Raw genomic sequence first — 27,592 nt, 5'->3', positions numbered from 1 at the left:
GTAATGAGTTCTTGATGTCCATAATCTAAAATCATCTCCCAGTGAATACTGTGAAAGAAAGTCACTTGCCTATCTCCTAGAGGAAATCCTTACTTTTTCTTTATTAGGTAAGGACTCCTTAAGAACCCGTTCCTAACTCGCATTTGGGGGATAATGATAATAACTTACAGGGCTTCTATAAAGTTTGTAAAACACTTTACATATATTATCTCATTTGAGATTAATAATAGCCCTTAAGAAGTAGACATCCAGGTAGTACTATTAGTTTAATTTTAAAGAAGGGCAGGAAGGAATTCCAGGGCTGAGAGCTATTCTCCAAGTCCCCCCCCCCCCCGTCCCCCCTTTTCTCCTTCCCTCTGCAGTCTCCATTAGGGAGTCCAAATGAGCAGGGTAGGAGCCTCTCCAGTCCAAACTGGATCTCAGATGTCAGTTTCCGAATCTCGGCCCAGCACACCTGAGATTAGAGGCCTGTGTTTCCCCTAATACGAGGGGACAGATGGAGCCCCTATTCTCCAGGTTGCCGGGGCTCTAGGAAGGGTCTTTGCTCTCGTGTCTTTTTTTATTAGCCAAGGGTAGCAGGGACTGAAGGCAGGGAGGGGAGAGATAGGCGGGATTCCTGAGGATGCTTATAGCAGACCCCTAAAGCTGGCGAACAAGCTCTCCGAAGGTAAAAAAGTATTCTCCCGTATACCTCTCCAAATTTTCCTGCAGAAGCCAGTGCCCCACGGAGCTCGAGAGGCCGCGGGGGGCGTGGGAGAGGGAACAGGAGGGCGGGTGTCACATCCTCCGCATCCTCCTTCTGGTCGGGTCCGGGTGGGACAGCTGCCTGCCTGCCTGCCTGCCTGCCAGTCTGCGTAGCCAGCGCTGTCCCCTCCCCGCCCTTGCCCTGTTAGGTTACCTCGCCCGGCCGCGGGCGGAGGGCTACGAGGCGATCACGTTACGCTGTTTCCGGTTTTCCAACGGGCTGTGTTTCCCCTCCCGAGGCGGCGGCGGAGCGGCGGAGCCCCCCAAATGGCCTGGCCAGATGCGGCAGGTTTGCTGCTCAGTGCCGCCACCGCCACTGGAGGAGGCTTCGTGCAGCAGCTACAGCAGCAACAGCGGCAGCAGCAGCAGCGGCAGCAGCAGCAGCAGCAACGACAGCAACGGCAGCGGCAGCAGCGGCAGCGGCAGCAGCGACAGCAGCAGCAGCAGCAGCAGCCACAGCAGCAGCATCACCCGTCCCGCTGCGCCCCCAGAGCCGCGGCCGCAGCCACAGCCGCAGCCCAGCAGCCGGGACAGCAGCTGCCGCCGCCGCCGCCGCAGCCCGCTGGGGAGCCGCAGCCGCCGGCGGCATGAGGCGCGACCCGGCACCCGGCTTCTCCATGCTGCTCTTCGGGGTGTCGCTAGCCTGCTATTCGCCCAGCCTCAGATCGGTGCAGGACCAGGCGTTCAAGGCGCCCGTGGTAGTGGAGGGCAAGGTGCAGGGGTTCGTTCAGCCAGGGGGCTCGAATAGCACCCGAGAGCCCCCAGTCTCAGGCTGGGCGGCGCTGGTGAAGGTGTTGGACAAGTGGCCGCTCCGGAACGGGGGGCTGCAGCGGGACCAGGTGATCACCGTGGGTTCCTGCGCGCCCGTGGAGAGGAACCAGCGCTACATCTTTTTCTTGGAGGCCACTGAAGAGCCCAAGGTTTACAAGACGGCCTTCCCTCCCCTGGACACCAACGGCAAGAACCTCAAAAAAGAGGTGGGCAGGATCCTGTGCATCGATTGCGGTGAGTCGCCCCCTCCCTCCGCTGGGGGGGGGGAGAGAAGGAGGGGAACGGGGAAGAGGTGCCGCAGGTGCCTAGGCCTGGCAGGTGTGGGGGTCGGTCGAGCAGCTGGGGAGGTGGGGCTACCCCTGCCCAGGACGGCTGGCACGAGTGGGTGAGGGGAGGTGCGGGAAGAGCGGGTTCAAAGTGTGTGTGGGAGAGGAAGAGTGAGGGGTGGGGGGGTGGGGGAAAAGAGGGGTGTGAGAAGAGCCTTGGGGCTGTGCCAGTAGGAATCTGCGGCTGACGGATGGCATGTGGGGCTGGAAAGCTGCCATTTGTAGCCCAGCAGAGGCTGGAGAGAGGGAAAGTTCCGGGGCGGTGCCGGGCCGGGGGTAGTTGGGCCGGGAGGGGGCCTCAGCGGCCTTGATCAGGTTGCTAGGGATCCCAGAGGTCCCCCTCCTTCTTTCTGGGCTACTGCCCTGGATGGGCTGGATTGGTTCTGCAGGAATAACTGGGCACTCTATTGGGCTTCGCAGGCCCATGCTCACAAGTTCTCCTAGGGAATCGTCGACCCCACCCCCACTCCCATCCCTAAATGGCTGGCGCAGGCAGAGTCGGACTTTAATTGATATTGTTTTCTCCAAGTGGCACTTTTTTATGTGTTGTGTTTATACCAACCTCAGCAGTGCCTGGCTTTGTCAGGTCTTATCCTTCAGGACCAGTAGCCAGGCCTGGTGATCCATTTCAGGGACTGTGAAAAGCCTGTTGTTCAGAGTTTCTAGTATATCTCTTAGAGGTTTCTTAACAGGCATAGAATTTCTTTAGATTATGATGATGAAATATTGGGGTAACTTTCTCTAAACGGGCTGTAAGTTCAGCTCTTACACTTACTTCGGTGACAGGATGTAGTGACTGCATCTGTCATCTCCATGATGCTGGGTGCAGTAAAAAAATGCAGGTGATTAGAGAGGTAACATTTTGAAATTTCTTAGACGTTGGAGTTGCTCAGCAGATTCTTTGATGTGAGAAAGTGAGAGAAGTCTTCTCTGAAGTGAGTCTTTTCTATGAGAAAAGTGGTTGTTTTAAAAATGTCATTATACATGGTATTAGTGTCTCAGAAGGATGTTTCAGTCCAGGTCATCTCTAACTTAAAGGTTTGGCACAGGTCTTTCTTGTGCCTTTTCCATTAAACTATTTGATTTTCTTTTTTTCTTTCTTTGGATACCCAATTGCAGCAACCAGTCCAAAGAGAACCTGCTTGATTGTATGCAGTTAGTGATTCTCTGAACTGTGTAGCCCCTAAAACATGATAGATGTATTGCACTTCCTTGGAAGTCTGCATGTTTACTAATGTGCCAACCGACAAGAGATGGCTAGGAGAGAAGCTGGGGGAGACAGAGAACATGGAATAACTATCAAAAAGTTTTGTGTTCTTCATTCTTCTAGATTCATACTTTTTAAACTACTGTCCAACACATCTTCCCAATAACTGCCATTTGCTACATGAAAGTCTTCTTATTGTGTCCTTCAGGTAGAAAATTTCAGGTATTATGGAGTATATCAGGGCAGTCTATTTTAAGCTACATGATGTTACTTCTGTCAAAATAATTTTGATAGTCTTATTAATAGGAACATCAGAAAAGATAAACCTGTTTGGGGAAGAGTGCTTCATTACTCTGAAATAAGGCAAAACTATTGTCTCTTTTCATACTTTAGCTTATTCTGTGCTGGGCAGTTGGGACCACTCAAGAATTGCTTGCCTTCAAGCTTATTTAATCTTTCTGGAGACCTCCTCATGGAGCTATGGATCTTGTTCATACATTCAGTGGGAAATGGTCAGGGAGTCTATTTACTGAATCTTGCCTGAGGACAAGTGCAAAATATTTATGTTTAAAAGATTCACTTTCCTTTTCCCTGAGGATCTGATGGCCAACTTTAGCAATCCTGGGAGATGAGGAATGTCTCCCTTCTCCTGCCATAGACCACTTGATCTACTAGTTAATAATTTAATTTGAAGGGCAGCTAGGTGGCTCAATGGATAGAGAACCAGACCTGGAGACAGGAGGTTCTGGGTTCAAATATGACCTCAGACACTTCCTAGCTGTGTGACTCTGGGTAAGCCACTTAACCTCCATTTCCTGGTCCTTATAATGTTTGCCTTGGAACCAATTAATAGTATTGATTCTAAGACAGAAAGTAAGGGTTTAAAAAATGATTTAATTTGGGAGTAGAGATATAGCCTGTTACTAAGATGGGGCATTCTCATATTATTAAAGCAGCATATATGGGTTAGCAATGGGAAAGATAAATTTAGAACTGCAATTACTGGGAAAGAGAAGGACCTCACACATCATAATTTGCCAGGGATAAGGGGATGTGTTTGAAAGCAAACATTTTAAAAGGAAAAGATCCTGATTTAAATTGATATTTGGTAGGTTTCTGCCAGTTTGATGACTTTTTTTTTTGTCCATACATTAGGGACTGAAAAATGAAAAAGCATATTGTAGATCTGATAACTTCTTTGGCAATATGGATGAAGGGGTAGAAGTTGTACTTCTTTATTTCAGCTAAAAGATAGACCCTTACAATAAGCTTAAAGTAGTGGTAGTGGAATATTCAAGGAAACCTAGTCATCTTGACCACAGTGCCATATGATAGGGAGGAAAGAAACCCAACAACCTTATTTTTTCTTTTCTGTGTGTAAACTAAGCTTTCTTGGCTATGAGCTTGTTGGGACTTTCTTATTGGAGGGTTAGGTGGAGGACTGGCCTATAACAAAATAGAGAAGCTGATCCTTGGTAACTGTATTGGCAGTCACATTAAGTAACTGAAGCCTAATTGTTTCATTATTATTTAATTAGGACTTTAGGATCTCTGGATTCTGGGAGATGTGGATCTTAAAACAATAGTTTTAAAAACCGTATTTTAGGGGGACCAGACAAATACTTTGGAGTGGTATATACTGGTGAAGGTGGAGGCTGGAGACTACTTTTGGTGGTCATCTCTCATGCCTGGAATACTCTCCCTTTTCTGCTCCAACAACTGACCCCTCTGGCTTTCTTCAAGTCCCAACTAAAATCCCACTTTATATAGGAAGCCTTCCCCAACCCCTCTTAATTCCAGTGCTTTCCCTCTTTTAATTATTTCCCATTTATCCTGTATATAGCTTGCTTTATATATTTGCTTGCATGTTTTCTTCTCCGTTAGAGTGTAAGCTCCTTGAGGGCAGAGATTGTCTTTTACCTCTTTGTATCCCCACTTAGCAGGCACTTGATAAATGTTTATTGAATTGAAATCAGTCCAATGGCCATATTATCTTCTTTTTTTGTACTCCCCCCTTTAAAATGCTGTTCTGTTGTCTACTTTCACAACTTCCTGAAAGAATGTATTTCTTATATCTCTTTGCTTTGAATGTTTTCATGGGGGTGGGGACATAGAGTGCAGAGGGAGTGGGCAATCAGTCATTAAACATTTATCAAATTCCTACTATGTGTCAGGTCCCATGCTTGCTGAATGTGGATAATGAAATGGTTATCAGAGGAGACTATATATATATATATATATATATATATATATATATATATATACACATATATATGTATATATATATAAGTATATGCAAAATGTACGCAAAATAAATGCAAGGATGACTAGATGGTCGAAGAGGATAGAGTGTTGGCCTAGAGTCAGAAAAAATCACCTTCTTGAGTTCAAATATGGACTCAGACACTTACTGACGTGTGACCCTGAGGAAATCACTTAGCCCTGTTTGCCTCAGTTTCCTCATCTGTAAAATGGGCTGGAGAAGGAAATGGTAAACCGTTCTAGTATCTCTGCCAAGAAAACCCCAAATGAGATTACAATGAATCAGACACAACTGAAAAGACTGAAAAGTTAAATAAAAGATAGAGGATGCTAGCAACCAGGGAAAGGGGGAATAAGGAAAAACTTCCTGTAAAAGAGTGGTGCTTTGATAATGACAATAGCAATAAGGGTTCCTTTCGGAACATAAGGATGAATCAAGAAGGCATTTGTACTCGTGATGGTGAATTTCTCCACCCAAGCCTTCTCAAGACACTTCATCAAGGTTTGGAGGTGACCCTGGCTTCTCTAAGGCTGTGCCAGCGATGAGTGGCACACAAACTACCCAACTGGAAAGGCTCTGAATACAGGCCTGGCAACAGATTGCTCATCTCTTGTCTGAAGAGCAGCCTGGCTAAACTCAGAGAGATTCTTCAGAAGGAAGGCCTCTGCATGATGACTTGTTTGGCCTCAGCACCTCAAGAGGAAGCTTTCCTAAAGCATGGAGGGGCTTCCATTTGCACTGGCAGAAGGAGTACCTACCTACACTGAAGAAATCCTAGATCCTTTAAACCCTGAAGTAATAATGTGCATACATTATACAGAATTCTCTCCCTGACGTTTTAGATTGGGAAATCTTTGAATTTTCTTGAAATAAGGCATATCTGTGAGTCTTCTCCTTCCCTTTTGGGGGAGGGGAAGAGGACGAGGTAGAGGGGCCTAAGCAGGGATAATAACTCCTCACAATGCTATATAAAAGTATCCCATTTGTTCTGCAAATAGTCTTGTATTCCCAAGGATTGCTGCTTGTATTTTGGTGTAATTACACCCTATCTTGCTGCTATCTCATGTGCATTTTCTTTTAGCAGTTTCCTTAAGGGTATTGAGGCAGGGCTTGACATAAGGAGTCCAGGCATCCACTTCCTCCCTTTGAAAGTCAGAACACTTTGGTTTCCTATTTGAGTTCGATGGTTAAAATCAGCTACATGCCCATTGGGCTTCCCATTTTTAGGGTAATTATAAATTCTTAGCCTCTAAATTCACTTGCTGAAAAAGGCCGTTCACGAAATTCAGTACTAAGCAGAAGAAAGTTCACACTTTTAAAAAGCCATAGTTATTTAAAGCATTATTCATTCCTTTAGCCCAGCTGGAAACCCAGCTGTGCTGGTGCTATTGCAGGGGGAAAATGAAACTAACTAGATTAGGAACTGACTAGCCAAGGGGGCAAGCTGTATTGTTTACACAGAGAAATGTGCTTAAGTAAAAGGAAAATATTCTTGCAGTTCTAATCACTGGTAACACAGATTGACCATTTATTGAAAACAAGAGTTTGGCGATAGCCTTGTCTCTTTATCTGTCACTGTGGGGATCCTTTTCCCAAAGGGGGGTTATTATCAGCTAGAGTACCTCACCACAATAGGCTCTTACCATTGTGCATTTTCAGGTTAATAGGATTTGTGGGGTGGAGGGCAAGGTTCCAGAGACTGAGCCAAGGACACCCCTCTTAGGATTTTAAATTCAGAATGCCTATGTATAATCAGTGATTTTGCTATCTGAACTCACCTGGGCCCATCTCCCAGAAAGTTATATTGGCTTCTTTTGAAATTGCTCAGTTTAAAGAACAAAATAGATATGGGGTTCGGTAAGGATAGGAGATTTTAAAAGTTCTTAGAGATTCAGCATTAACTCCCTTACTTGAAGAAGCCGAGTCCCAGAGAAGATGCCAGAAGGCCAAGATCACATTATTAATTAAGTGGCAGCCCTGGGATTCTGATGCAAAGGGACTTTCCACATTTTGACCTATACAATTGAATGCAGGCAATGTGGTTCACATTTTCTGTATTATCTCTTAGGAGTGGAAGTGGGCCTTAAAAATCTTTGTCCCTGGGGCAGCTAGGTAGAGCAGAGGCTAGAGAGCCAGGCTTAGAGACGGGAGGTCCTGTGTTCAAATGTGGTCTCAGACACTTCGTAGCTATGTGACCCAGGGCAAACCACTTAATCCTCATTGCCTAGCCCTTGCCACTCTTCCACCTTGGAACTGATACTTAGTATCAATTTTAAATCAGAAGGAAAGGGGATTTTAAAAGAGAAATCTTTGCCTCTTTGAAATAGATAAATTTCCCAGGTTTTCAAAACATTTCTTCCCATTTTGGAGTGAAAGCTTCTATTTCCCAGATGGAGAATGGTAATTTTGCTTCTAAAATATTTTTTGCTGTGACTGCTTAGGTAAGAAATGTTTTTTGTTTGTTTGTTTGTTTTGTTTTGTTTTTCTTAACCTGGACCTGGGACCAGTCTTGTAGTTAGGACTTTTTAATCAAGTACCAAATGTGAAAGTTCCTCTTTTACCTCTAAACCTCCTCTGGGCTTCAGAAATGAGACCCTAGGGGCAAGAATGAAAAACCAACAGCAATTCACTTCGGAGACAAAGCCGAGAAACCTATTCATTGAAACGAACCGAGGGAGCTCTAACCAGGGCACTCCAATCTGTGATTCAAAGGCCAAATCCTTGAAAAGAAGGGTAATCCACACAACGCCAGTGACTATTTACAATGCTGCCCTTCCACTGCTGTTTTATAGCAGCTTCTAGATGGGAAATTACTTGATGCCATATATAGAAAGAGAAAGGCCACAGTAGATGTCTGCTTTTATTTCCATTGAGAAGTCAGCACCACCAGTTGCCGGGTGCACAGTTGATTTTAACCATATTGGCATACAGCTGGTGTTAGTCCAGAAGGAATTAGCTACCTGCATTGTGCTTTGAAGTACTACGTTTGAGGTAACTGGCTAGGATTTAGTATTACAATTTCAAAGGATCACAGAGTTGCCATTTGAATAAGGAGAAAAAAGGAAAATATGTAAATATCTGGGCACTGAAAAGTCTTTACTTTTAAAATCCGATTGGCTTAGAGCATTTGGCATTTCCCCCATTTATTTGGAAGAGCAGGAATGTCATTGTCAATGGAGTTACTGTTACACCACATTCATCTCCTTCTTGAGTCTTCTTGGAATCGGAGTTTTTGAATTTAGAGGTCTCTTAGTCCAACTCCATAATTTTACATAGAAGAAAACTGAGGAACAGAAAGCTTAAATGGCTCCTACATTGTACAAGTAGTCGATGGCAGAGTCAAGCGAAGAACCCAGGTTCTCTTACTTCACCATGCCAATCTTTCTTCTAAGACAGAAAAGTTCATTAAAAAATAGTATTTGTGTAGTGCCTACTATATACCAGGTACTGTGCTATGCCCCCCCGCCCCCCCCCCCCCGCAACCCCAAATATTATCTCCCTTGATCTTCAGAACAACCCGGGCAGGAAGATGATATTATTTCCATTTCACATTTGAGGAAAACTATAAATGACTTGCCCAAGGTTAGATAGCTAGTGTCTGGGGCTGGATTTCTACTATAGGTCTTCTGACTCCAGGCTTGGAGTGCCTATAGTTTCTGTGCCCCCTAGCTTCTGTAGGTATCTTGCCTGCAAGAAGGGAGGGCAAGTACAGATTTAGATTTCTGTGTGTTTTGGGGAAAGTGTGGGAGAAGCTAGGATTTCATCTGATTATTTCAAATGAGATAAATCCCCTATACACATGAATAAGTTGAGGTTATACTTTCAAACCAAGTTATGAAATTCAATTTGAAAGGAGGAAATTAGATGAGGCCAAGGGTAAGTAGATAGTAGAGTGCAGATCCTGGAGTCAGAAAGACTCATCTTCCAGAGTTCAAATCTGGCCTCAGATATTTACTAGCTCTGTGACTCTGGACAAGTCATTTTAATTCTGTTAGTTTCAGTTTCCTCATCTGAAAAATGAACTGGAGAAGGAAATGACAAACCACTTCAGTATCTCTGCCAAGAAATCCCAAATGGGTTCATGAAGATTCAACTCAACAAGGATAGAACTGCTAAATTATGAGAAAATTTGGAATTATGGTTCTTTTGTGGGAAGTTTAAACATAGGCTTCAGGAACATTTCCCACCTCTCCTCTCCAGCTCCCTTTCTAAAGACCAATCTTGCTGAGTTAGAGCACTGAGTCAGGGCCGAATCAAAGCTCAGAGGATGACTGAAAGACATTAGGAGGATGTAAGGTAGTACTTGCTGTACCCAACTGAAGAATTAGGAAGGTTTTGCCAATCTAGGGTCAAGAAGCAGAGATTCAGAGTGATTGAGAGGAGTTGCTTCTAAGCAATTGAGATATTTGGATAATTGAGAAATAACATTAAGTATACTCCCTTTTTGGGGCAGAAAGTCTGTCATTAAGAGTGCAAGCTCACAGTGATGTTCTCTTTCACAGACTTTACTGGCAAAGAACTCTAAACACTCTCTCTCCTCCTCCTCCTCCTCTCCCCCTACCTTGTGGCTTCTGCCCCCAGAGAAAATACCGGCCTCCAGAGTCTTTCTGCCACTAGTAATACTTTTGTCAGGGAATTGATGATGGGGAAGCACAACTCCAGACTGTCCCTCTCGGACATAATTAAGGAAGTAGTTAATAACACTGATTTAACCCTTGTAGATGTCAACTGAAGCATAGTGGCTGCTAGAGGGTATTGGTACCAGATGGTAAAAGTAGAATCAAAGCCAATAACTTGATGTTCAAGTTGTGATTATTCTCTTATGTTTCAAAACAACAACAACAACAACCCACCACCCATATTTCTCTTTACCTTTCAAAACAGCCCTTAATGATTCTCTATCCTTTATGGATTTCCTGCTTAGTTTTGACTATATGTTTTTGCTCTCCCCATCCTCACCCAGATTTGCTTTTTAATAAGCATTGACCTTGTCCTTCAGGCTAGAATGCTTTACTTAGTCTAGCTCTTGGGATTGGTTCAGGTAGCAGAAGCCTGGACTAAGATTCATTGGAAATGAAATAGCGTAAGGTCACTGCATAGCCATAGACCTGGTTCAACAACAGTGAAACTCAGAGAAAGAATCATTATTTGAGGCAGTAACTTGATTTGATAACTCACTGGATCAAATATATTTAGGAAATGGCTTCTACTAAAAGTGTCAATGCCAGCCCTTTAATCATTCCAATTCTATGTTTGATGGATCTAAACAGAAACTATCCTGTAGTATACTCCCAATAATTTGGAATAACAATGATGAAGAGGAAGGAAGGACCATTTAAATTGTAGATTTATTTTTAAAGAAAGAAATGCAGTTATTTTCAAATATATCAACAGTAACTCAAACTGGGCTATTAAAATATTGCCAAGTTACCTTTAAGAACATCATTTAATGAAGAGATGAGAATGAGTCCTTGTTAGCTTATCACTTTTATTCCATCTAGGTACCCTTAAAACATATCTACATCTATCTATCTATGTAATGTTTTATTTTCCCCCAATTACATGTAAAAACATTAAAAAAATTTTTTTAATATCCATTTTCTAAAAGTTTGAGTACCAACTTCTCTTCCTCTCCCCTCCCTTCTATGAAATGGCAAGCAGTTTGATATAGATTATACATATGTGATCACATAAAACACATTTCCCTATTGTTTTTTTTTGTGGGAAAAGACCCATAAAAAAACCCATGAAGGAAATAAAAGTGAAAAATAGATTGTGTTGTTTTGCATGCAGACTGCATCATTTATTTCTCTGGAGGTGAAGAGCATTTTTCATCGTGACATCATGAGTCCTTTGGATCTTGGATCCTTGTATTGCTGAGAATAGCTAAGTCCTTCACAGTTGAACATTGCACAATCTTGCTATCACTGTATACAATGTTCTCCTGATTCTGTTCACTTTTATCAGTTCATATAAGGCTTTCAGACTTTCCTGTAATCATCTTGCACCTCACTTCTTATAGCACAATAGGATTTCATTACAATCATATACCCTAACTTGTCCAGTCATTCCCTAATTAATGAGCATTCCCTCAATTTTCAATTCTTTGACTCTGCAAAAAAAGTTGCTGTAAATATTTGGTACAAATACATGCTTTCCCTTTTTCTTGATCTCGTTGGGTCACAGACTTAGTAGGGATATTGCTGAATCAAAGGATATATACAGTTTTGTAGCCCTTGGGCATGGTTCCAAATTGTTCTTCAGAGTGGGTTGATCAACTAGTTCACAACTTCACCAACAAGGCATTGATGTCCTAATTTCGCCACACCCTTTCAAACATTTATCATTTTTTGTTTTCTCTCATATTAGCCAATCTGGTAGGTGTGAGATGGTACCTCAGAGTTGTTTTGATTTGCATTTCTCTAATCAAGAGGGATTTAGAACAATTTGTCTATTACTATTGATAGCTTTTATTTCTTTGTCTGAAAACTGCCTGTTCATATCCTTTGTTTATCAATTGGGCGATGACTTATATTCTTATAAATTTGACTCATTTCTCTATTTGTTTGAGAAATGAAGCCTTTATCAGAGATACTGTAAAAATATTCCCCCAGTTTCTGTATTCCTTCCTTGATTGGTCATTTTTTCCCTTATCCACATAGATGTGACAGGTAAACTTTTCCTTGCTCCACTAATTTGCTTATAGTATCACCCTTTAGGTCTAAATCATGTACCTATTTTAACGTATCTTGGTATGCTTCATGAGATCCAACTAAGGACTTTTAAAGTACTTACTTGAAAGCAGTTTGTTTTCTTAAGTAAGTTAAACATTCCCTTCCTAATCAGATGTTGACATTGTTAGTTAGTTTAGTTAAGGCTTCCCCACCTCAGCTACCTTGGACTAGAATGAGAAAGTAAACTTTAGCCCAACCTCAGTTCTAAATTATCAGATATTTCAAATTAGGATAAAAAAAAACAAACCACTTTGTTTTTGCACTAACAATGGAAAGGTAGTCACCTTTTTCTTTGGTTTGTCGAATTCTAGTTTTGAACTCTGCCCTTTTAAAGGACATTTCTATTTATTTAAATAATTTCCCCTTCTATAACTCCATGCTTTATTCAAGCAGTCTAATTTGAGAGCTAACAACTAGTTGCTTCCTTGGTATTAATTTACCTTCCCCCCCCCCCCCCCAGTCAATATATTTTCAAAATAACAGAAAATAGGACATAACCTCATAATGAAAAATTATGATTTTTATATTCATTTATCAGTTATCCTCTTGCTTTAATCACTGACTCCTAATTTGGCTTCCTTGGTACAAAGTTTTACTTTTTTTTTTGGACTGAGAAATATACTATGCTTTCAATGGGTACCAGATGGCAATTGGATCTTTGTGTACTCAGACTAATACTACAAGGCTTCCTAGAGTATTGCAGGGTCCAGAAAGTCAGTAAATGGAGCCAATGTGCTCAGTACATGTATCCATCCACATACATAGCTGTCCCTACTTAACTAAGTAGAGATATGGAAGAGAACCCAGGAGAGATGACTTTTAAGATCTCTTAAAACTGAAAGCTTTATTAAAAAAGAGCACCAAACTGGAAGTAAGAATCCTGAGTTCCATTTCTGATCTGGTCTGCCACTAAAGTACTTTGTGGCTTTAGACAATTCACTTCCTCTCTCTGGGCTTCAGTTTCTTCATCTATAAATAAGGTGTGTAGGTTAGATGATCTATGATGGCCTTTTAAGCTATGATGTTTGATGACGGTTGTTTAGGGCCAAAGATTGTGTGATGTGACCATCTACTTAGGGGAGGGAGGAAAAAACCCTCCACCTACAGCCATAGTTTACTTAGGAATCTCATTGTCATTGGGGCAAGAGTGAGGAGGGAAAAATCACATGATAGAGTTAATTGTATGATGAAGTCCTTTAGCAGTCCTGGGGAATTAATGACTATGACCTATAGCACATACACAAGGTACTACAAAAAAATGTACTAGCCTCTAATATGCTCCTATGAATCTAATATTTTTTGTGTGATTTGTGTTAGAAGTTCCCTTCTGAAGGGAGAAAGGATCTGGGTATGCATTGGGAGATCTTTTAATTTTCTGGCTTAATTTCTCAACTCAAATGAAGGCTAGGATCTTTCATTATTTGGCATACTCCTAAAGGTGACTGCCAGTTCCTCTTATAAGCCCTCAGGCTCACAAAGCTTTGATGTATAAGACAGTTTTATCCTCTATGAAGTAAAAGATTCCAAAAGGACTTCCAAACCTATAGACTGTCAAAAGACCCCCTGTCCTCTCCAGTGAGGGAACTTATGAGATCTTTGAGATCAATAATACACTCTAGATTTGACACCAGTTGGAATTTCCTCTTCCATATGGATGTTCTGTACCTTGTTGTTCTCTTGCTAGAAATTCTTCAGTTGCTTCTTCCTGTATGTATCTCCACTTCCCCTCCTTTGTTGTCCTATTCTGGCAGATGTCACAAACTCTTTGTTATTATTGTTCTTCCCAATAGTTGAACTGCCTTTAGCAGATGGTACTAGTAACTTTTCAGGCTTTAGAAAAGCTGACCTGTGAAGTAATGGTTCTGGCACCTCAGCTGACAATATTACAATGCTTTTAACCTCTTGGGACAGAATATCTGTTTTAAATGATTTTCTTTTGCTGATCCCCATGATCCCCAGCCAAATACTTCATACAGAGGGCCTTTTTAAGTAGTAGGAATACCTTGCCTTTTTCTTAGACTGCTCAAATGAATATCTGTTTTCCACTTTGGGTTGGCTTATAGTAGCATTCACTATTTCCACACATAAAACAAAGTCCCCAAAAGAAGCAACTTTCTTAAGGGGCTATGGTATATGGAGTAGTCTGGAGATCATATCTTAGTATCAGACATTTAAAGTTGGAAGAGATCTTAAACTTCTCATTTTACAGATGAAGAGACCTAGTGAGATTAACTTGTTCTAGGTGGGAAGTGATGGAGCTGGGATTCAAACCCAAGTCCTCTGATTCCAAATCAAGCATTCTTTCCATCATGGTGGATCAGAGCTCTATGAGCACCATAAGGAAAGCTCTCTGGATTTTTTTGGTGTGTCTCTTTCAGTTTGTAATTTTTGACAGAACTTGGTGAAGAGCCCTAGAAAAGGATGAACTATATATCATAGGAAGATGATGCTACCAATGTATTCAGATAGGATGGATTGATAGTATTGGGAATAATTTTGTTTCTTTTGAGAGATGACTGTCAAAAGTTGGAGCTCATATGTGTGACTTTGAAGTAAGGTTTTTCTTTGTGTAACTGGACTAAAGTTTGATACTTTATTCTATAGTTTTTTGCAGATGGGTTTTAGGTTGACCTTGTTCCAAGTTGTTTTGATTTTAGGCTTCTGGATTTTTCTACCCCCTAAGGACTTATTGTGTCCCCTCTCCTTTGGTTCTTATCATTTACTTCTTTGTATTGTTAATCTTTTCAGTCCTACCTTTCTTATCTTTTCAAGTAGATTGTAAACTCCTGGAGGGCAAGGACCTACAAATATTTGCTTATTTAATATTTGATTAATTTCTGGCTAGTGCTTGGTAATGCTGTGAAGCTAATTGAACATTTGCCATTTTTTTGCACACTTGATCATTTTTATAATAAGAGATGAATTTATATATAGACATTAATGTCATTCCAATAATCAAAACAATTTCTTTTAATCCTTATGATTATATGTTCAAATATATGGCTATTTACAAAGTTGTTGTTAGTATGCTGCTTTTTAAACTTTGAATTATTTTGTATATTCACTTGCCTTATTTCTGTATATTCTAAACATTTTCCATTCTTTTAAGATTTATTTTATTTTCCCTCCAATTACATGTAAGAATAGTTTCCAATATTTAAAAAAGAATTCTGAGTCTCGAATTCTCTCTCTGCTTCCCTCCTTCTTCCCTTTACCCCACCCCCATCCCCATGGTAAGCAATCTTAAATAGATTTTACATGTGCACTCATGTAAAACATCATTTTTCATTCTTTTTGGTGATATCACTCCAAAATTATTAAATTTATTCTTTGTAACAATGCTGTACCTATTTGGCATTTTGGTTGTTACTTTATAACAAAGTTTAAAAAGTTATAATGTTCTACTTTTTAAACTTTGTATCATTTCATATAACCACTTGTCACATTTCTGTGTATTCTTAACATTTTTCTTTCCCTATGGTAATATAGTGTTATTCTAGGCATTTTCAGTCATGTTTGTCTCTTAGTCATGTCTGTCTCTTTGTGGTTCCTTTTGGGGTTTTCTTGGCAAAGATACTGAAGTGGTTTTCCATTTCCTTCTCCAGATCATTTTACAGATGAGGAAACTGAGGCAAACAGGGTTAAATGACTTGCCCAGGGTCACATAGCTAGCGTGTTTGAGGGTGGATTTGAACTCAGGTCTTCCTGATTCTAGGTCCAACACATTATCCACTGAGCCACTCAACTAGTTGCCTTTGGTGATATAGTACTCCAGTATTATTTAATTTGTTCTTTGTAATGGGTCCCTACTGATTTAGCATTTTGATTGTTACTTTATAATAACAAAATTCCTTAAATAAAAATCCGATGCTGTGGGATTGAGGAGAATACTGACCAGCCTTTTAACAGTACCTTAGTGGTTAGAACTTTGTTTTTTCATAATTGCTTTTCAATTGAGTTCTTGGAGGGGTTGTGCCCTTTTTTAATATTCTGAAATGTTCTCAGTCTCTTACACATGATTTTTCTTCCAGTTCTCTCATTTTGCAAACACATGCTTTTTTCTGGTTTCATCCTATTAGAACAATCTTTGTCTTGCTGCTTTTTTCCCCCTGATTAGGTATGTGCTCCTCAGTTAGTGATGTTTACTGGTCACATTGCTTAAGTTTCTTCCTGCCCCAACATCTCTCCATTTTGTTTAATGGGTTCTAAAGTGGAGATGCCCCTTCTCCTGTTTGGGTAAGCTTGCTTTCAGTCAGCTCTCTCTGCCTCCTCATCCTCAAGTTGCTTAGGATGGAGAATTGCTTCTACTAGAGTGGGGCACATTATCTTAGACAATTATCTTCTGCTTTGGGGGCTGAGTGGAGTGGGGTGAGGAGAAAAGATCTGTTTTTTGTTAATTTCTCTCATTTGTCACCTTAACCCTTTCACTGTTTCTCTCATCACTGCAATTAATGAGGCATTTTCTGTGGCATCTGTTTCCATAACAATTCCCTAGATCTCCTCCCCAGTGATAGATTTCCCTTTTAATCACTTCATCTCAGGACAGCCTCCTGTCCCCAGATTCTTCTTTTGTAAAAGGTCCTGGTGTCGAACAGCAGTTCAAAGGAACAGTCTACTGTAGGTTTCATCATCTCCTAGTTCTAGCAATAGAGCATTAATAACTTAAGAACTCAACTGGAAGACAGAACTTGTGTTCAAAGTGAATCAATCTACATTTGTGTTGCTTGTGGCCTTAAATCAGCCCTTTGCACCCACTCCCCCTTCAATGTTGTGCATGTACTTCCTTCTCTTGGTGCATCTTTTTGGAGGCTAACTTGGCACATGGTCTTAAAGAAAAGGCCTATTAAGGGGCAGGGGTGAGAGAAATTCTTGAATTTAAACAGCTGATCTTCTTAGTGACTGAATTCCTCTTTCTGTGGTGACAAGGAGCTGCAGGGACTGCTCCTGCAGCCAGTGGTACTTCCCCAGCCTTGTCACTTGGTGACCAGATCTCAGAAATTAAAAGGAGTCTCAGACCACAGCAGGATCCAATTGGCACAGAATGAAAACCGGGCCAGTAAAGCAGTCCTCCCAAAAGCAGAACATCTACTGCATTTCTTTCTTGAAACCTGGTAATTCTGGTTTCTATTTGCCCTTTTTCCTACTCCTCCTATGGAGTCTCTGACTTATTGTAGTCTCATAACTTTTGGGGGCTGCTCTTCCTTCCCTTCTCTTCCTTATCTTAGGTTATTTCAACCTTATTCTTTCTTCTTTTACTTATAACCCCAGATCTTCAACTACTCATTCCCAGCTGCTAGATAAGCTTTCAGATCTTTTGATTGGGACCATCTCTCTCCGTTATACTCCTCTCCTCTCCTTCTGTGGCCTTTGTGGGTTGTTGCAGTGAAAGACTCCTCATGGCATAGAACAGGAAGAGGGGTATATGCATTTTCTATGTACTAATGAATATAGCTTGGTTTTTTCTCTGTCTTTATTTGGACAAAATGTGGATTTTTTTCAGACTAAGATTTTTTCAAAAAAGGGCACCTCTAATTTTCATTTATTTTTATTTATTTATTTTTTTAAAAAGCCCTTACCTTCCATCTTAGAATTAATACTGTGTGTTGGTTCTAAGGCAGAAGAGCAGTAAGGGCTGGGCAATGGGTGTTAAGTGACTTGCCCAGGGTCACTCAGCTAGGAAGTGTCTGAGGTCAGATTTGGACCTAGGACCTCCTGTGTCTAGTCCTGGCTCTCAATCCATGGAGCCACCCAGCTGCCCCCTCTAATTCTTATTTCTTGAAGAAACAACTGACTATGGTTCTGGAGAGGTCAATGACATCGAACAGAAATCTGCTAATGATACACAGTCCACCATCCCTCTGGGTTTGATCCTTTGGGTCTCAATGTAGGTGAACAGGGGCAAAATATTTTTCAGGATATAGGGTTATCATTAATTCCTATTTCACAGATCCAACCTTGGGGAGTGGATCAGAACACAAAGAAAGACATTGCTCATTCCAAAAGCAACTCCTTATTGTTGAAACAGATTATAAAATATGTGTTAGAGAAGAATATGGGTGGCCACCAGATCAGGAGAGAACTTAATTTCTTGGCTTCTCATTATGGAAATTATCTGAGTAGGTTTCTACTGCACTGTGCGTGGTTTGCACTGAGCTGAAAGGACAAATGGGAGTGGGAGCTGTGATTTGTTCACTTGGGAATACAATTTCCCCCTGTGCTAATCTTGCTACAGCCCATCCTCCTGCCCACATTCTTGACAGACTCCATGCTTTTTTGATGTGGGATCTCAGTCCTCCTGGCTTTCCTAAAGTTTGCTTCTGGAGGCTCTTAACGACAACCTCTGGCTGTGTGTGTGTGTGTGTGTGTGTGTGTGTGTGTGTGTATGTGTGTGTATGTGCACACGCATGTGCATGTAAGGTATATAAACTCTCAAATGGATCTGTGATCCCATTGATTCAAGGGTTCCTGCCAATATACTTGGTTCATGTCTGCTTACTCTAGGTGTGGCAATTAAATGGCTCAGTGGATAGAGCGTGATCTGAATTCAAATCCAGCCTCAGATACTTCCTAGCTATGTGTCCTTGGGCAAGCTACTTAACTATTGATTGCCTGACAAAAAGATCCACTGGATTCACTCGATCCACTAGAGAAAGCAATGGCAAACCACTCTAGTATCCTTGCCAAGAAAACCCCATGGATAGCTATGGTCCAGGGGTCACAAAGAGTTGGACATGGTGGAACAACTGAACAACAAAAATTCTAGATTACTCCTGTTTATGTGTTTTCAAAAGTTTGTTATAGGGCATTCACCAAATGTACTTGAAACTTTACTCGGTTTATTCTGATATCCCAAGGATCCTAGGGGAGTGCTCTAGCCATTCACTTGGCATCTCCCTTTCCTCTCATGTAACCAGTCCAACTTCTTCTGTCTTAGAATTCATGAAGTGTGTATATATGGTCAAATTTATAAACAACAATTGACAAAGGGTATTGTTGAAAATCAGTCATATTTAATTCTTGGCTGATCTTGGCTGTTAGATGGTACACCATATACAATATGCTAGACTTGGAGTCAGAAAGTTCTCATTTCAAATTCTGCCTCAGATACTTAGTGGTGGTATGCCTGAGCAAGTTATTTAACTCCCCTCAGGCTTCATTTTCTCATCTGTAAAATAGGAATAATAATAGTACTTACCTTATAGGGTTTTTGTGAAAGATCAAATGAGGAAAACAGGTAAAGTGCTTTTCATGCCTTAAAAGTGCTAAATATAATGCTCAGAAAAGATATTTCTTTTCCTGAAGCAAAAACAAACAAATACAGGGACTCAATGAGGAATAGAGGGAGGATGGAATGGAAGAAGGCAATGTGTTGGTGTGAGAAAGCAACCTAATTGGGAAAAGGCAATAGGAAATGCCTATGAATTAAAGGGAGGTGGTCTTTGACTTGCCCTTGGCTAGAGTTCCTTCCTTGCTTCCTTCCCTTTACCTTCTCTCTCAGAATCCATACTATGTATCAATTCCAAGACAGAGAGTAGAAAGGGCTAGGTGATTGAGATTAAGTGATTTGCCCAGGGCCACAAAATTAAGACGCTTCTGAGGTCAAATTTGAATCCAGGAACCCCCATCTCCAGGTCTGGCTCTCAATCCACTAAACCACTTGGCTGCCCCTAAAATGCCTTTCTAAAGGTGGTGATGAAGGCTAGGTAAATTCTGGTTTGTAAAAATTCTCTAATTTGCAGGAAGAGCTGCCCCTCATATGTAGCATGGGGGTAGGTATCATTGTGTGGCTCAAAGGAATGCAGAATAGACATCTCTAGTGTGTAATCTCCCTTCCCTTCTCCAAGGAGATTTTAATTCCAGCCAGGAAAGGAAGTAGAAAGTTGGGGCCAGGGGCTTGGTCACTCTGCTCTCCCCAGGGAGAGGAGATACTGGGCTAGATTTTTATCTATTTGTTCCCTTAAATATTATTAATCTTGGGGTTGTGGTTTTCAGATTCAAATTAAACATGATTGCTGTTAATTAAATTAATTAAAGAAAGGAAGACCCCATACTTTATATCTAAGGTGTGACCCCCTTCTTACCAAATACCAGTTCTACTTACATATTGTAAGTAGCAAAGAAATTAATTTATCCAAGATGATAGCAAAACAGACATTAGGGAAAGCATACATAAGAGAATATATACCAGACAATACAGAGTGAAGAAACTCTTCTATTGGAAGTGAAGTAACTCAACTCAAGCAAGAGAGTCATCGCTATTCCCCAAGGGGAAGTTTCCTGAAGTTTCTAGTGTAGCAAGCTGGGGAGAAGGACATGGTGGAGACCACCAGTTCTTCTCATAGCAGTTGACATTGTTCATCTTCTCTCTCAAAGATGGAAGTCAGAAGGGTCCAAAGCCCAAAGAAGCTGAAGAGCTTTAGGAGATTCAAAGAAATTGAAGAAACCAAAGAGACTTTAAGGAAATGAGGAAACTGAAAAGATCCAAAGAAAGTCAGAAGAGTCCTCTGCTCTCTACTCTTCCACTCACTACAACTTTACTTAGGCATGCAACATTGATTTCCACCAATGAGGAAAGAATCTCATACTGATGAGCTTTGGGACTGAGATTGCATTGGCTATACTTAAGGTTGGCCATTTGTGGACAAAGGGAGAAACCTCTAGGAGAGTCCTTGATTTTTTTTTCAAACTGCCGGGACAAGGGAAGAGTGACATTTACATTTAGATTTAGGTCATTAACATAAAATAAACTTCTGGCTCACTGAAAGTGCTTGGCTGAGACATATATGGAATGTGTTGGTAGAAATCTCCAAACTAGAAATAGTAATGCCATCCCAAATGGAACTATGAGAATAATACAACTAGGTGCTTTTGCTTCTAAATTGCTGCATTGGATTTACTATTTTTTATTGTTGTTGTCTTCTATGACAGATTGCAATCTATATTAAGGAGGATTCACTCTAATTGAAATCACAGATTTAAAAAATGAAGTAAGCACTAATAAAGAACTTAATTCTATGAACTATTGTCTGTTTTACACTTCATAACTCTCAAAGGTGTCAACATCTGCCAGTTTTCTATTCTGTCTCTTTCTATCTATATTATTATAAACTACTAGAAAGTACTTTGAAGGTATATACAGAGGCAGAAGATTTTGGTTCATACATGTTTGTCCCCCTAAAGGAACCTGGATGGTATGTTGTTTGTTATGCCCTGTGGGACAATGGGAGTGCCAGGATCAATAACAGTAAAGATTGTGAATTACATTATTAATAATTAATGATTTATTAAAGGCCATGTAGATACTCATCCCCCCACCCCCATGCTTTAGAGAAGTGAGAAATAGATACCAGTGAGGTCTTGGGGGTGGGGAGAGATGTCAACAGGATAATTTTCTGTTGAGTAAATGACTGTGTAGATTGTTAGATGAGTTGGCCTTTTCCCATTAATCTATATCATGGTCTGCCAATGTGTCAGATCTGATAGTTTTTTTTTGGATGGTTGTTTGTTTTTGATAGATATTAAAACAAAATGTTGCGGCAGTAACCTTGGCTAACAAAGAAGAAAGGTCTTTTTTCCTTCCTCCCTTCTTTTCTTCTTTTCTTCCCTCCCTCCCTTTCTTCCTCCCTTTCCTTTTATTCCTTCCCCCTCCCTTCCTCCCTCCCTCCCTACCTCCCTCCCTCCCTTCCTCCCTTCCTTCCTTCCTTCCTTCCTTCCTTCCTTCCTTCCTTCCTTCCTTCCTTCCTTCCTTCCCTCACTACTTCCCTCCCTTCTTTTCCAAAAACCCTTACCTTCTATCTTAGAATCAATACTGTGTATTGTTTCTAAGACAAAAGAACAGTCTGGGCTAGGCAGTGGGGGTTAAATGTCTTGCCCAGGGTCATATATCCAGAAAGTATTTAAGGTCAGATTTGAACCCAGGATCTCCTATATCCAGTCCTGCCTCTCTATCCACTGAGCCCTTAGCTGTCTCCAATCATTTTCTTTAATATTGATATCTCTGACTGAGAATCATGATCTCTAGGGCCTCCTGCTTACTATGTGACCTTGGACAAGTTACTTTAGTGTTCTCTAACTTAGTTTTCCCATATGCTCTCCTGATGATTCTGTTCTAAGTCTTCTCTTCTCCCTTGGTACTCATTCACTTGGTGATCTCATCAGTTCCCATGTATTTAATTACCAGTTTTGTGCTGATGATTCTCACATCTGCCTTTCCTGCCCCATTCTCTCTACTGACCTCCACTCTTGCATCTCCAACTGCCTTTCTGAATCTTGAACTGTTCACTAGACATTTTAAACTCATTATGTCCAAAACAGACTTCATTAACATTTCCCCTAAACCCTTCTTCCCTTCCTCCCTTCCCTATTACCTTAAAGGACAATGCCATCATCTCAGCCTCAGGCTCCTAATCCAGGAGCTTTCACCCTCCACCCATATCCAAGGTTTGTCAATTTCTCCTTTGTAACATATCTAGATCCAACTCCTTTCCCCCCCTGGCACCAATACCACTCTATTTCTGGCCCTCATCACTTCAGGCCTTGATTAATCCAATAGCCTGCTGGTGGGTGTGCCTGCCTCAAGTCTCCCCACTCCAATCTATTCTCCATTAAGCCACTATATGGATTTTTCTAAAACACAAATCTGATCATATCTCCCTACACCTCACTCAATAAAGTCCACTGGCTTCCTATTGGTTCTAAGAGCAATTACAAAATCCTCTATTTGGCATTCAAAGTCCTCCAAAACCTAGCCCCCTCCTACCTTTGCAGTCTTCTTACAATTTATTCCCCAACATGTTCTGTTTGATCCAGTGAGAGTGACTTCCCGGCTGTTCCATGAACAGAGAACTCTGCATCTCTCAGCTCCAAGCATTTTCTCTGGCTGTCCCCCATTCTTAGAATGCTCTCTTTCTCTTGCTCCAACTACTGATCTCCCTGGCTTCCTTTGAGTCCTAACAAAAATCCTACTTCCTACAGGAAGTCTTTCTTAACTCCCCTTAATATTGATGATCTCTAATTTATCCTACATATATCTTTTTTTTTTGAAAACCGTTTCCTTTCTGTGTATTGATTCCAATATCGTGTATTGGTTCCAAGGCAAAAGAGTAGTAAGGGCCAGGCAACTGGAGTTGTGTCTTGTCCAGGGTGACCTGGCTAGGAAATGTCTGAGATCAGATTTGAACCCAGAACCTCACATCTCTAGGCCTGGCTTTCTATCCTCTGAGCCACCTAGCTGTGCCTTATTCTATATATATATCCTGATTACACATATTGGTTTCTCCTTTAGATTGTTAGGCCCTTGAGGTCATAGTGTATCTTTTGTCTCTTTTTGTACCCCTAGCATTGTAAAAAAAATTTGGTCCAATCTGCAATAAATATCACTGAGGCAAAACTCTGAGCCCATAACCAATTATAAGAGGAACTTGGCCCCTTTAAGGAATATGACATCCTCAGATGTTCCTTATCATCTGTGATGCCTCCTTGCTTCCCAGATTTTATAACCCTCAGGCCCCAGACAGTCCAGTTGGTGTACCACAAAACACGCATCCTCATTGGTGGACCAAAGTGATGGGTAGACAGATTTCTACCCAAGCCCTATCAGTGGAGAGAAGTTGGACAACCATCTAGCAAGTAGAATCCCACTCAATGTTGGGCAATTGAGGGACATGACAAAGGGTCTTGGGGCTTCTAAAATAACTTGGGGACTTTCCAAGAGAAGCAAGGTAAGGGTCATCTCTGCTCATAGGATGGAGAGGATGTACTCCCATCGCTTACTAAGGGGTTATAAGATGGTTAATGAAATGCTTATCTCCTCAAGTTGTATGAGGGGAAAATGTCAGAGAGCAGAGATCTGGAGGTTCAAATGATCCCCTTCCTCATGTTGGCACTTAGTTATCATGCCACGTGAGTGGAGTCCTAGCCTCTAGCTAGGACATTTGTGGACACATTGTGGAAGGGAACTCATGACTCTTAGAAAATAGTCTTAAACCTGCTTCTTCTAGCTTAATAAAAACGTTTGATATAAAAAAGAATCCCTTTATCCTGATGTGAGGGTAATATGGTTCAATATCTATATGACCAGGCCTGATTCATTATATATGAATCACACTAAACTGAATAACACTGATTGGAAATAAACTAGAGACAGATCATAACAAACTATGGAGAGATCATGGATCAATAAATCAATTATTTTTCACACCAGTACTTAGCACAGTGGCACATAGTAGATACTTGCAGATGCTTAATAAATGTTTATGGCATCTTAATTGAATCGAAGTGACATCCTTCTGAGGGTTGCATAGAAACATTTGGTACAGGGCAGCATTTTGAGCTAATCAAGTTAAAGGGGCACGTATTAGAATGAGATTCTGGGATCATGGAAGCTAAATGGCATGGTGGATGGAATGTTGGAGTTGGAGTCAGAAGACCTGAGTTCATATCCTTCCCTAGACCTTACTTAGCTATGTGACTCTTAGCAAGTCACTTAACTCTGAACCTCAATTTCTCATCTGTAAAATAGGTGGTAGGCCTCTAAGATTTCTTCTAACTCTAAACCTATGATTCAAGATCCTGTGACCCATGATATTTCTTTCAGAACTCAGTATAACACACATATCAGAGGTTCATTTGTGTCATGTAGCTCATTATTCTCACTCAGATGGAACCTGGGTATATCAGCATTTGGCCTTCCCAAGGAGAGCCATTAGGTCCTTTTACAAGCATTCGGGCTCACAAGGTTCAAAATGTGAAATACTTCCAATGATAAATTAGTGGCTGCTGGCAAAATACACTTCCCTCCACTTGGTAGTCAACCTTCATTGCATTATATATATATACACATATAATAATATATACTATTAGATATGGTTATTGCATCTGTGGTTTTGCTTAATTGTTTTTATTATAAGGGAGTGCTCTCTGTAGGTGGAGGTTATTGGGATATGACTGTAGTGTGAAGATAGCATCAACAAAACATTTTTAATATTACTAAATAAGGAGAGGATTCACATCTAAGCCCAGTAATGTGAAGATGAATTCCTTCTTAAATTGACTTTGTGTAGGGTTATTGAGAGCCACTATTGTTTGCTTCTTTTCTCTTCCAGCACCCAAGTGGTATATCTTTCTTGCCCAGATCTGGATGGCCTTGGAGGTCAGAGGAGCAATCTTCTTATTCTACTTCTCCCTTTGTCTTTCCCCAGGGCATCTTGGCTCAATTATTCAAATTACCAATGGTTGTTCCATGAAAGCTCTTCAAAAGAGAGGGATTTTTGTGGTCATAAGAATATATATTTTGGACTGACAGATTTAAAAATATTTTTTCTACCTGTTCTAAGCCTTTCATTTTAAAGAATGGAAACTGAAATCCAGAGAATTTTAATTACCTGCCTGAGGTCACCCAAGAAGGAAGTGGTAGAGCTGGGATTTAACCTAGAGGTACTCTGACTCTAGTCCAGTACTCTGTTCATGTAACCTTTTTGTGGGTCATGGACTCCTCTGGCAGTCTGGTAAAGTGTATGAACCTCTCCTGAAAATGTTTTCTTAAAAATCAATCAATCAATTAATTTTGCCAATTACATGTAATAACAAATTTCCACATAAATTTCCAAGGTTATATGATCCAAATTGTCTCCCTTCCTCCCTTCCCTCCCTCCCTTCTCCCTGTACTGCTAAGCAATTTGATCTGGGTTATACATGTATTGTCATGTATAACATATTTCCTTATTATTCATTTTTGTAAGTGATTAATCTTATAAAACCAAAGCCTCAAAACAAAATCCCAAATAAACAAGTAAAAAACAAGCTTTCATCTGCATTCCGACCCCAACAGTTCTTTCTCTGGAGGTGGATAGCATTCTTTGTCCTAAGTTCTAAAGTACTGTCCCAGACCATTGTATTGTTGAGAGTGGTTGTCTTTCAAAGTTGATCATTCCATAATATCGCTGTTACTGTGTATAATGTTCTCTTGCTTCAGAATGTTTTTAAAATGCATAAAATAAAATATATAGAATTACAAAGGAAACTAGTTATGTTGCAGCATAGTTATCAAAATATTTTTACAAACCAAATTCATGGACCCTATACTGTACTAACTCCTGCTATATCTAGATAAAGATTTGGACCTGGGAAAAGGGACCAAGCATTATCCTTCCTTGAAGCTGATGCTATTTAGAGTGTCCTCTTATGAGCATCAAACCAGAAAATGCAGACAAGAGTAATAATCCAAAGTGTAATCACAGGGCCATGTTGGTGAACCTATGGCATGTGTGCCAAAGATGGCACACTGAGACCTCTCTGTGGGCATGCAGGCCATTGGGTAGAGGGCCTTGGGTGGAGCGTTAGCTTCCCCCTCTCCACTGTACCTCTTTGCCAATCTGCCTAGCAGCCCAATGGAAGCATTTACTCCCTCTCCTGAGTGGAGCACTGGGGCCACTCCTCTCCCTTTTCTCCTCCGTGGGGGGGTACTGCAAGGTACTTGGTCTTACGAGGCATGGCACAGCACTCTGTTGGAGGGTGGGACAGGGCACAGCACAAGGTCTCTAAAAGGTTCAGTGTCACTGCCATAGGGCAACCTAAGATGACATGGGATTTTATCTTATTCCTTTGAAGTTCTATTGGAATAAGTGACAAGTATTGGAAATACAAAGAAAATAAGGAAAATATATACCATGATTACATTAAAAAAAATAACCACAAAATCAAGGAAAAAAACTATCCAAAGGGAACTCAAAATCAGAGGATGGTTATATTAGTATACATATTTAATTTATACATATCTTTAAGGAAATTATAAACAATGTAGAATTTATGGTCTTGCACATAATCTTTTTTAGGCATGTATTTAGTTAAATGTTTTTTGTTGGTGTGATAGTTACTAAGTATATAATAAAAATCAATCAATAAATAAAAGAAATCCTATGGGGCTATGGGGGGGGAAAAGGGAAAGATTGGAAGAATGATGAATAACTGGCTAAATAGAAAATGTGCCTTCTAAATAAGGATAGCTGGCTCCATAATGTGTGTTAATTAAAAATATCTCTAAAGGACCTCATACCCAGATGCTAGGGAAATAATAACAATTAACTAAACATACAAGTAGCTTTCTAGGCACTTTAAAGGGAAATACAGGTTCCTGCCATTTCTATCCTTTCCCAGATGGAGCTCTGTTCCCCAGGAGATAAGAGATCCAGAAACTGGTGGTAGAGTTTGGGGTGATAATGATATTTGTCATTTCATTCTTAGGGCGATCATTCAGGTTGCTGGAGATCAGAGACAGGTAAATTGGAAAAGATTTCCATTTCTCAGGATCTGTGGAGCCATAGGGAGTGATCTTCTGGGTAGTGGTAAAACATTACCCCATCCCCATCCCCCAAGAATTACTTTATGGGCTAGCTCCCTGTATCTCTCTTTCTTACTTCTCAATAGCTCACTGATCTTGGGTTTTGTCCTGGGACTCAGCTCTCTTAGAGCCATGTAGAATTTTTTGACATCTAATTAACTCAAAAATATTTGTCGAAGACCTACAATTTGTAAAACACTGTTCTTGGCA

General features: G+C 40.8%; 1 protein-coding gene across 1 annotated transcript in view; it reads left to right on the top strand.

The window, feature by feature from the left end:
- The first annotated feature begins 384 nt into the window (after positions 1 to 384).
- The window catches only part of NRG2 (neuregulin 2), a 256,045-nt gene continuing 228,837 nt past the window's right edge, over positions 385 to 27,592 (top strand). Inside the window, 2 exon segments of the mRNA XM_003339554.4 lie at positions 385 to 1,279; positions 1,281 to 1,749. Of these exon segments, the coding sequence (XP_003339602.2) occupies positions 1,025 to 1,279; positions 1,281 to 1,749 (724 nt within the window). The 5' untranslated portion in view covers positions 385 to 1,024.

The sequence above is a fragment of the Monodelphis domestica genome, chromosome 1, assembly GCF_027887165.1.
Source record: "Monodelphis domestica isolate mMonDom1 chromosome 1, mMonDom1.pri, whole genome shotgun sequence".
Lineage (NCBI taxonomy): Eukaryota > Metazoa > Chordata > Mammalia > Didelphimorphia > Didelphidae > Monodelphis > Monodelphis domestica.
The sequence above is the reverse complement of the archived record's forward strand: the minus strand, read 5'-3'. Positions and strand labels throughout refer to the sequence as shown.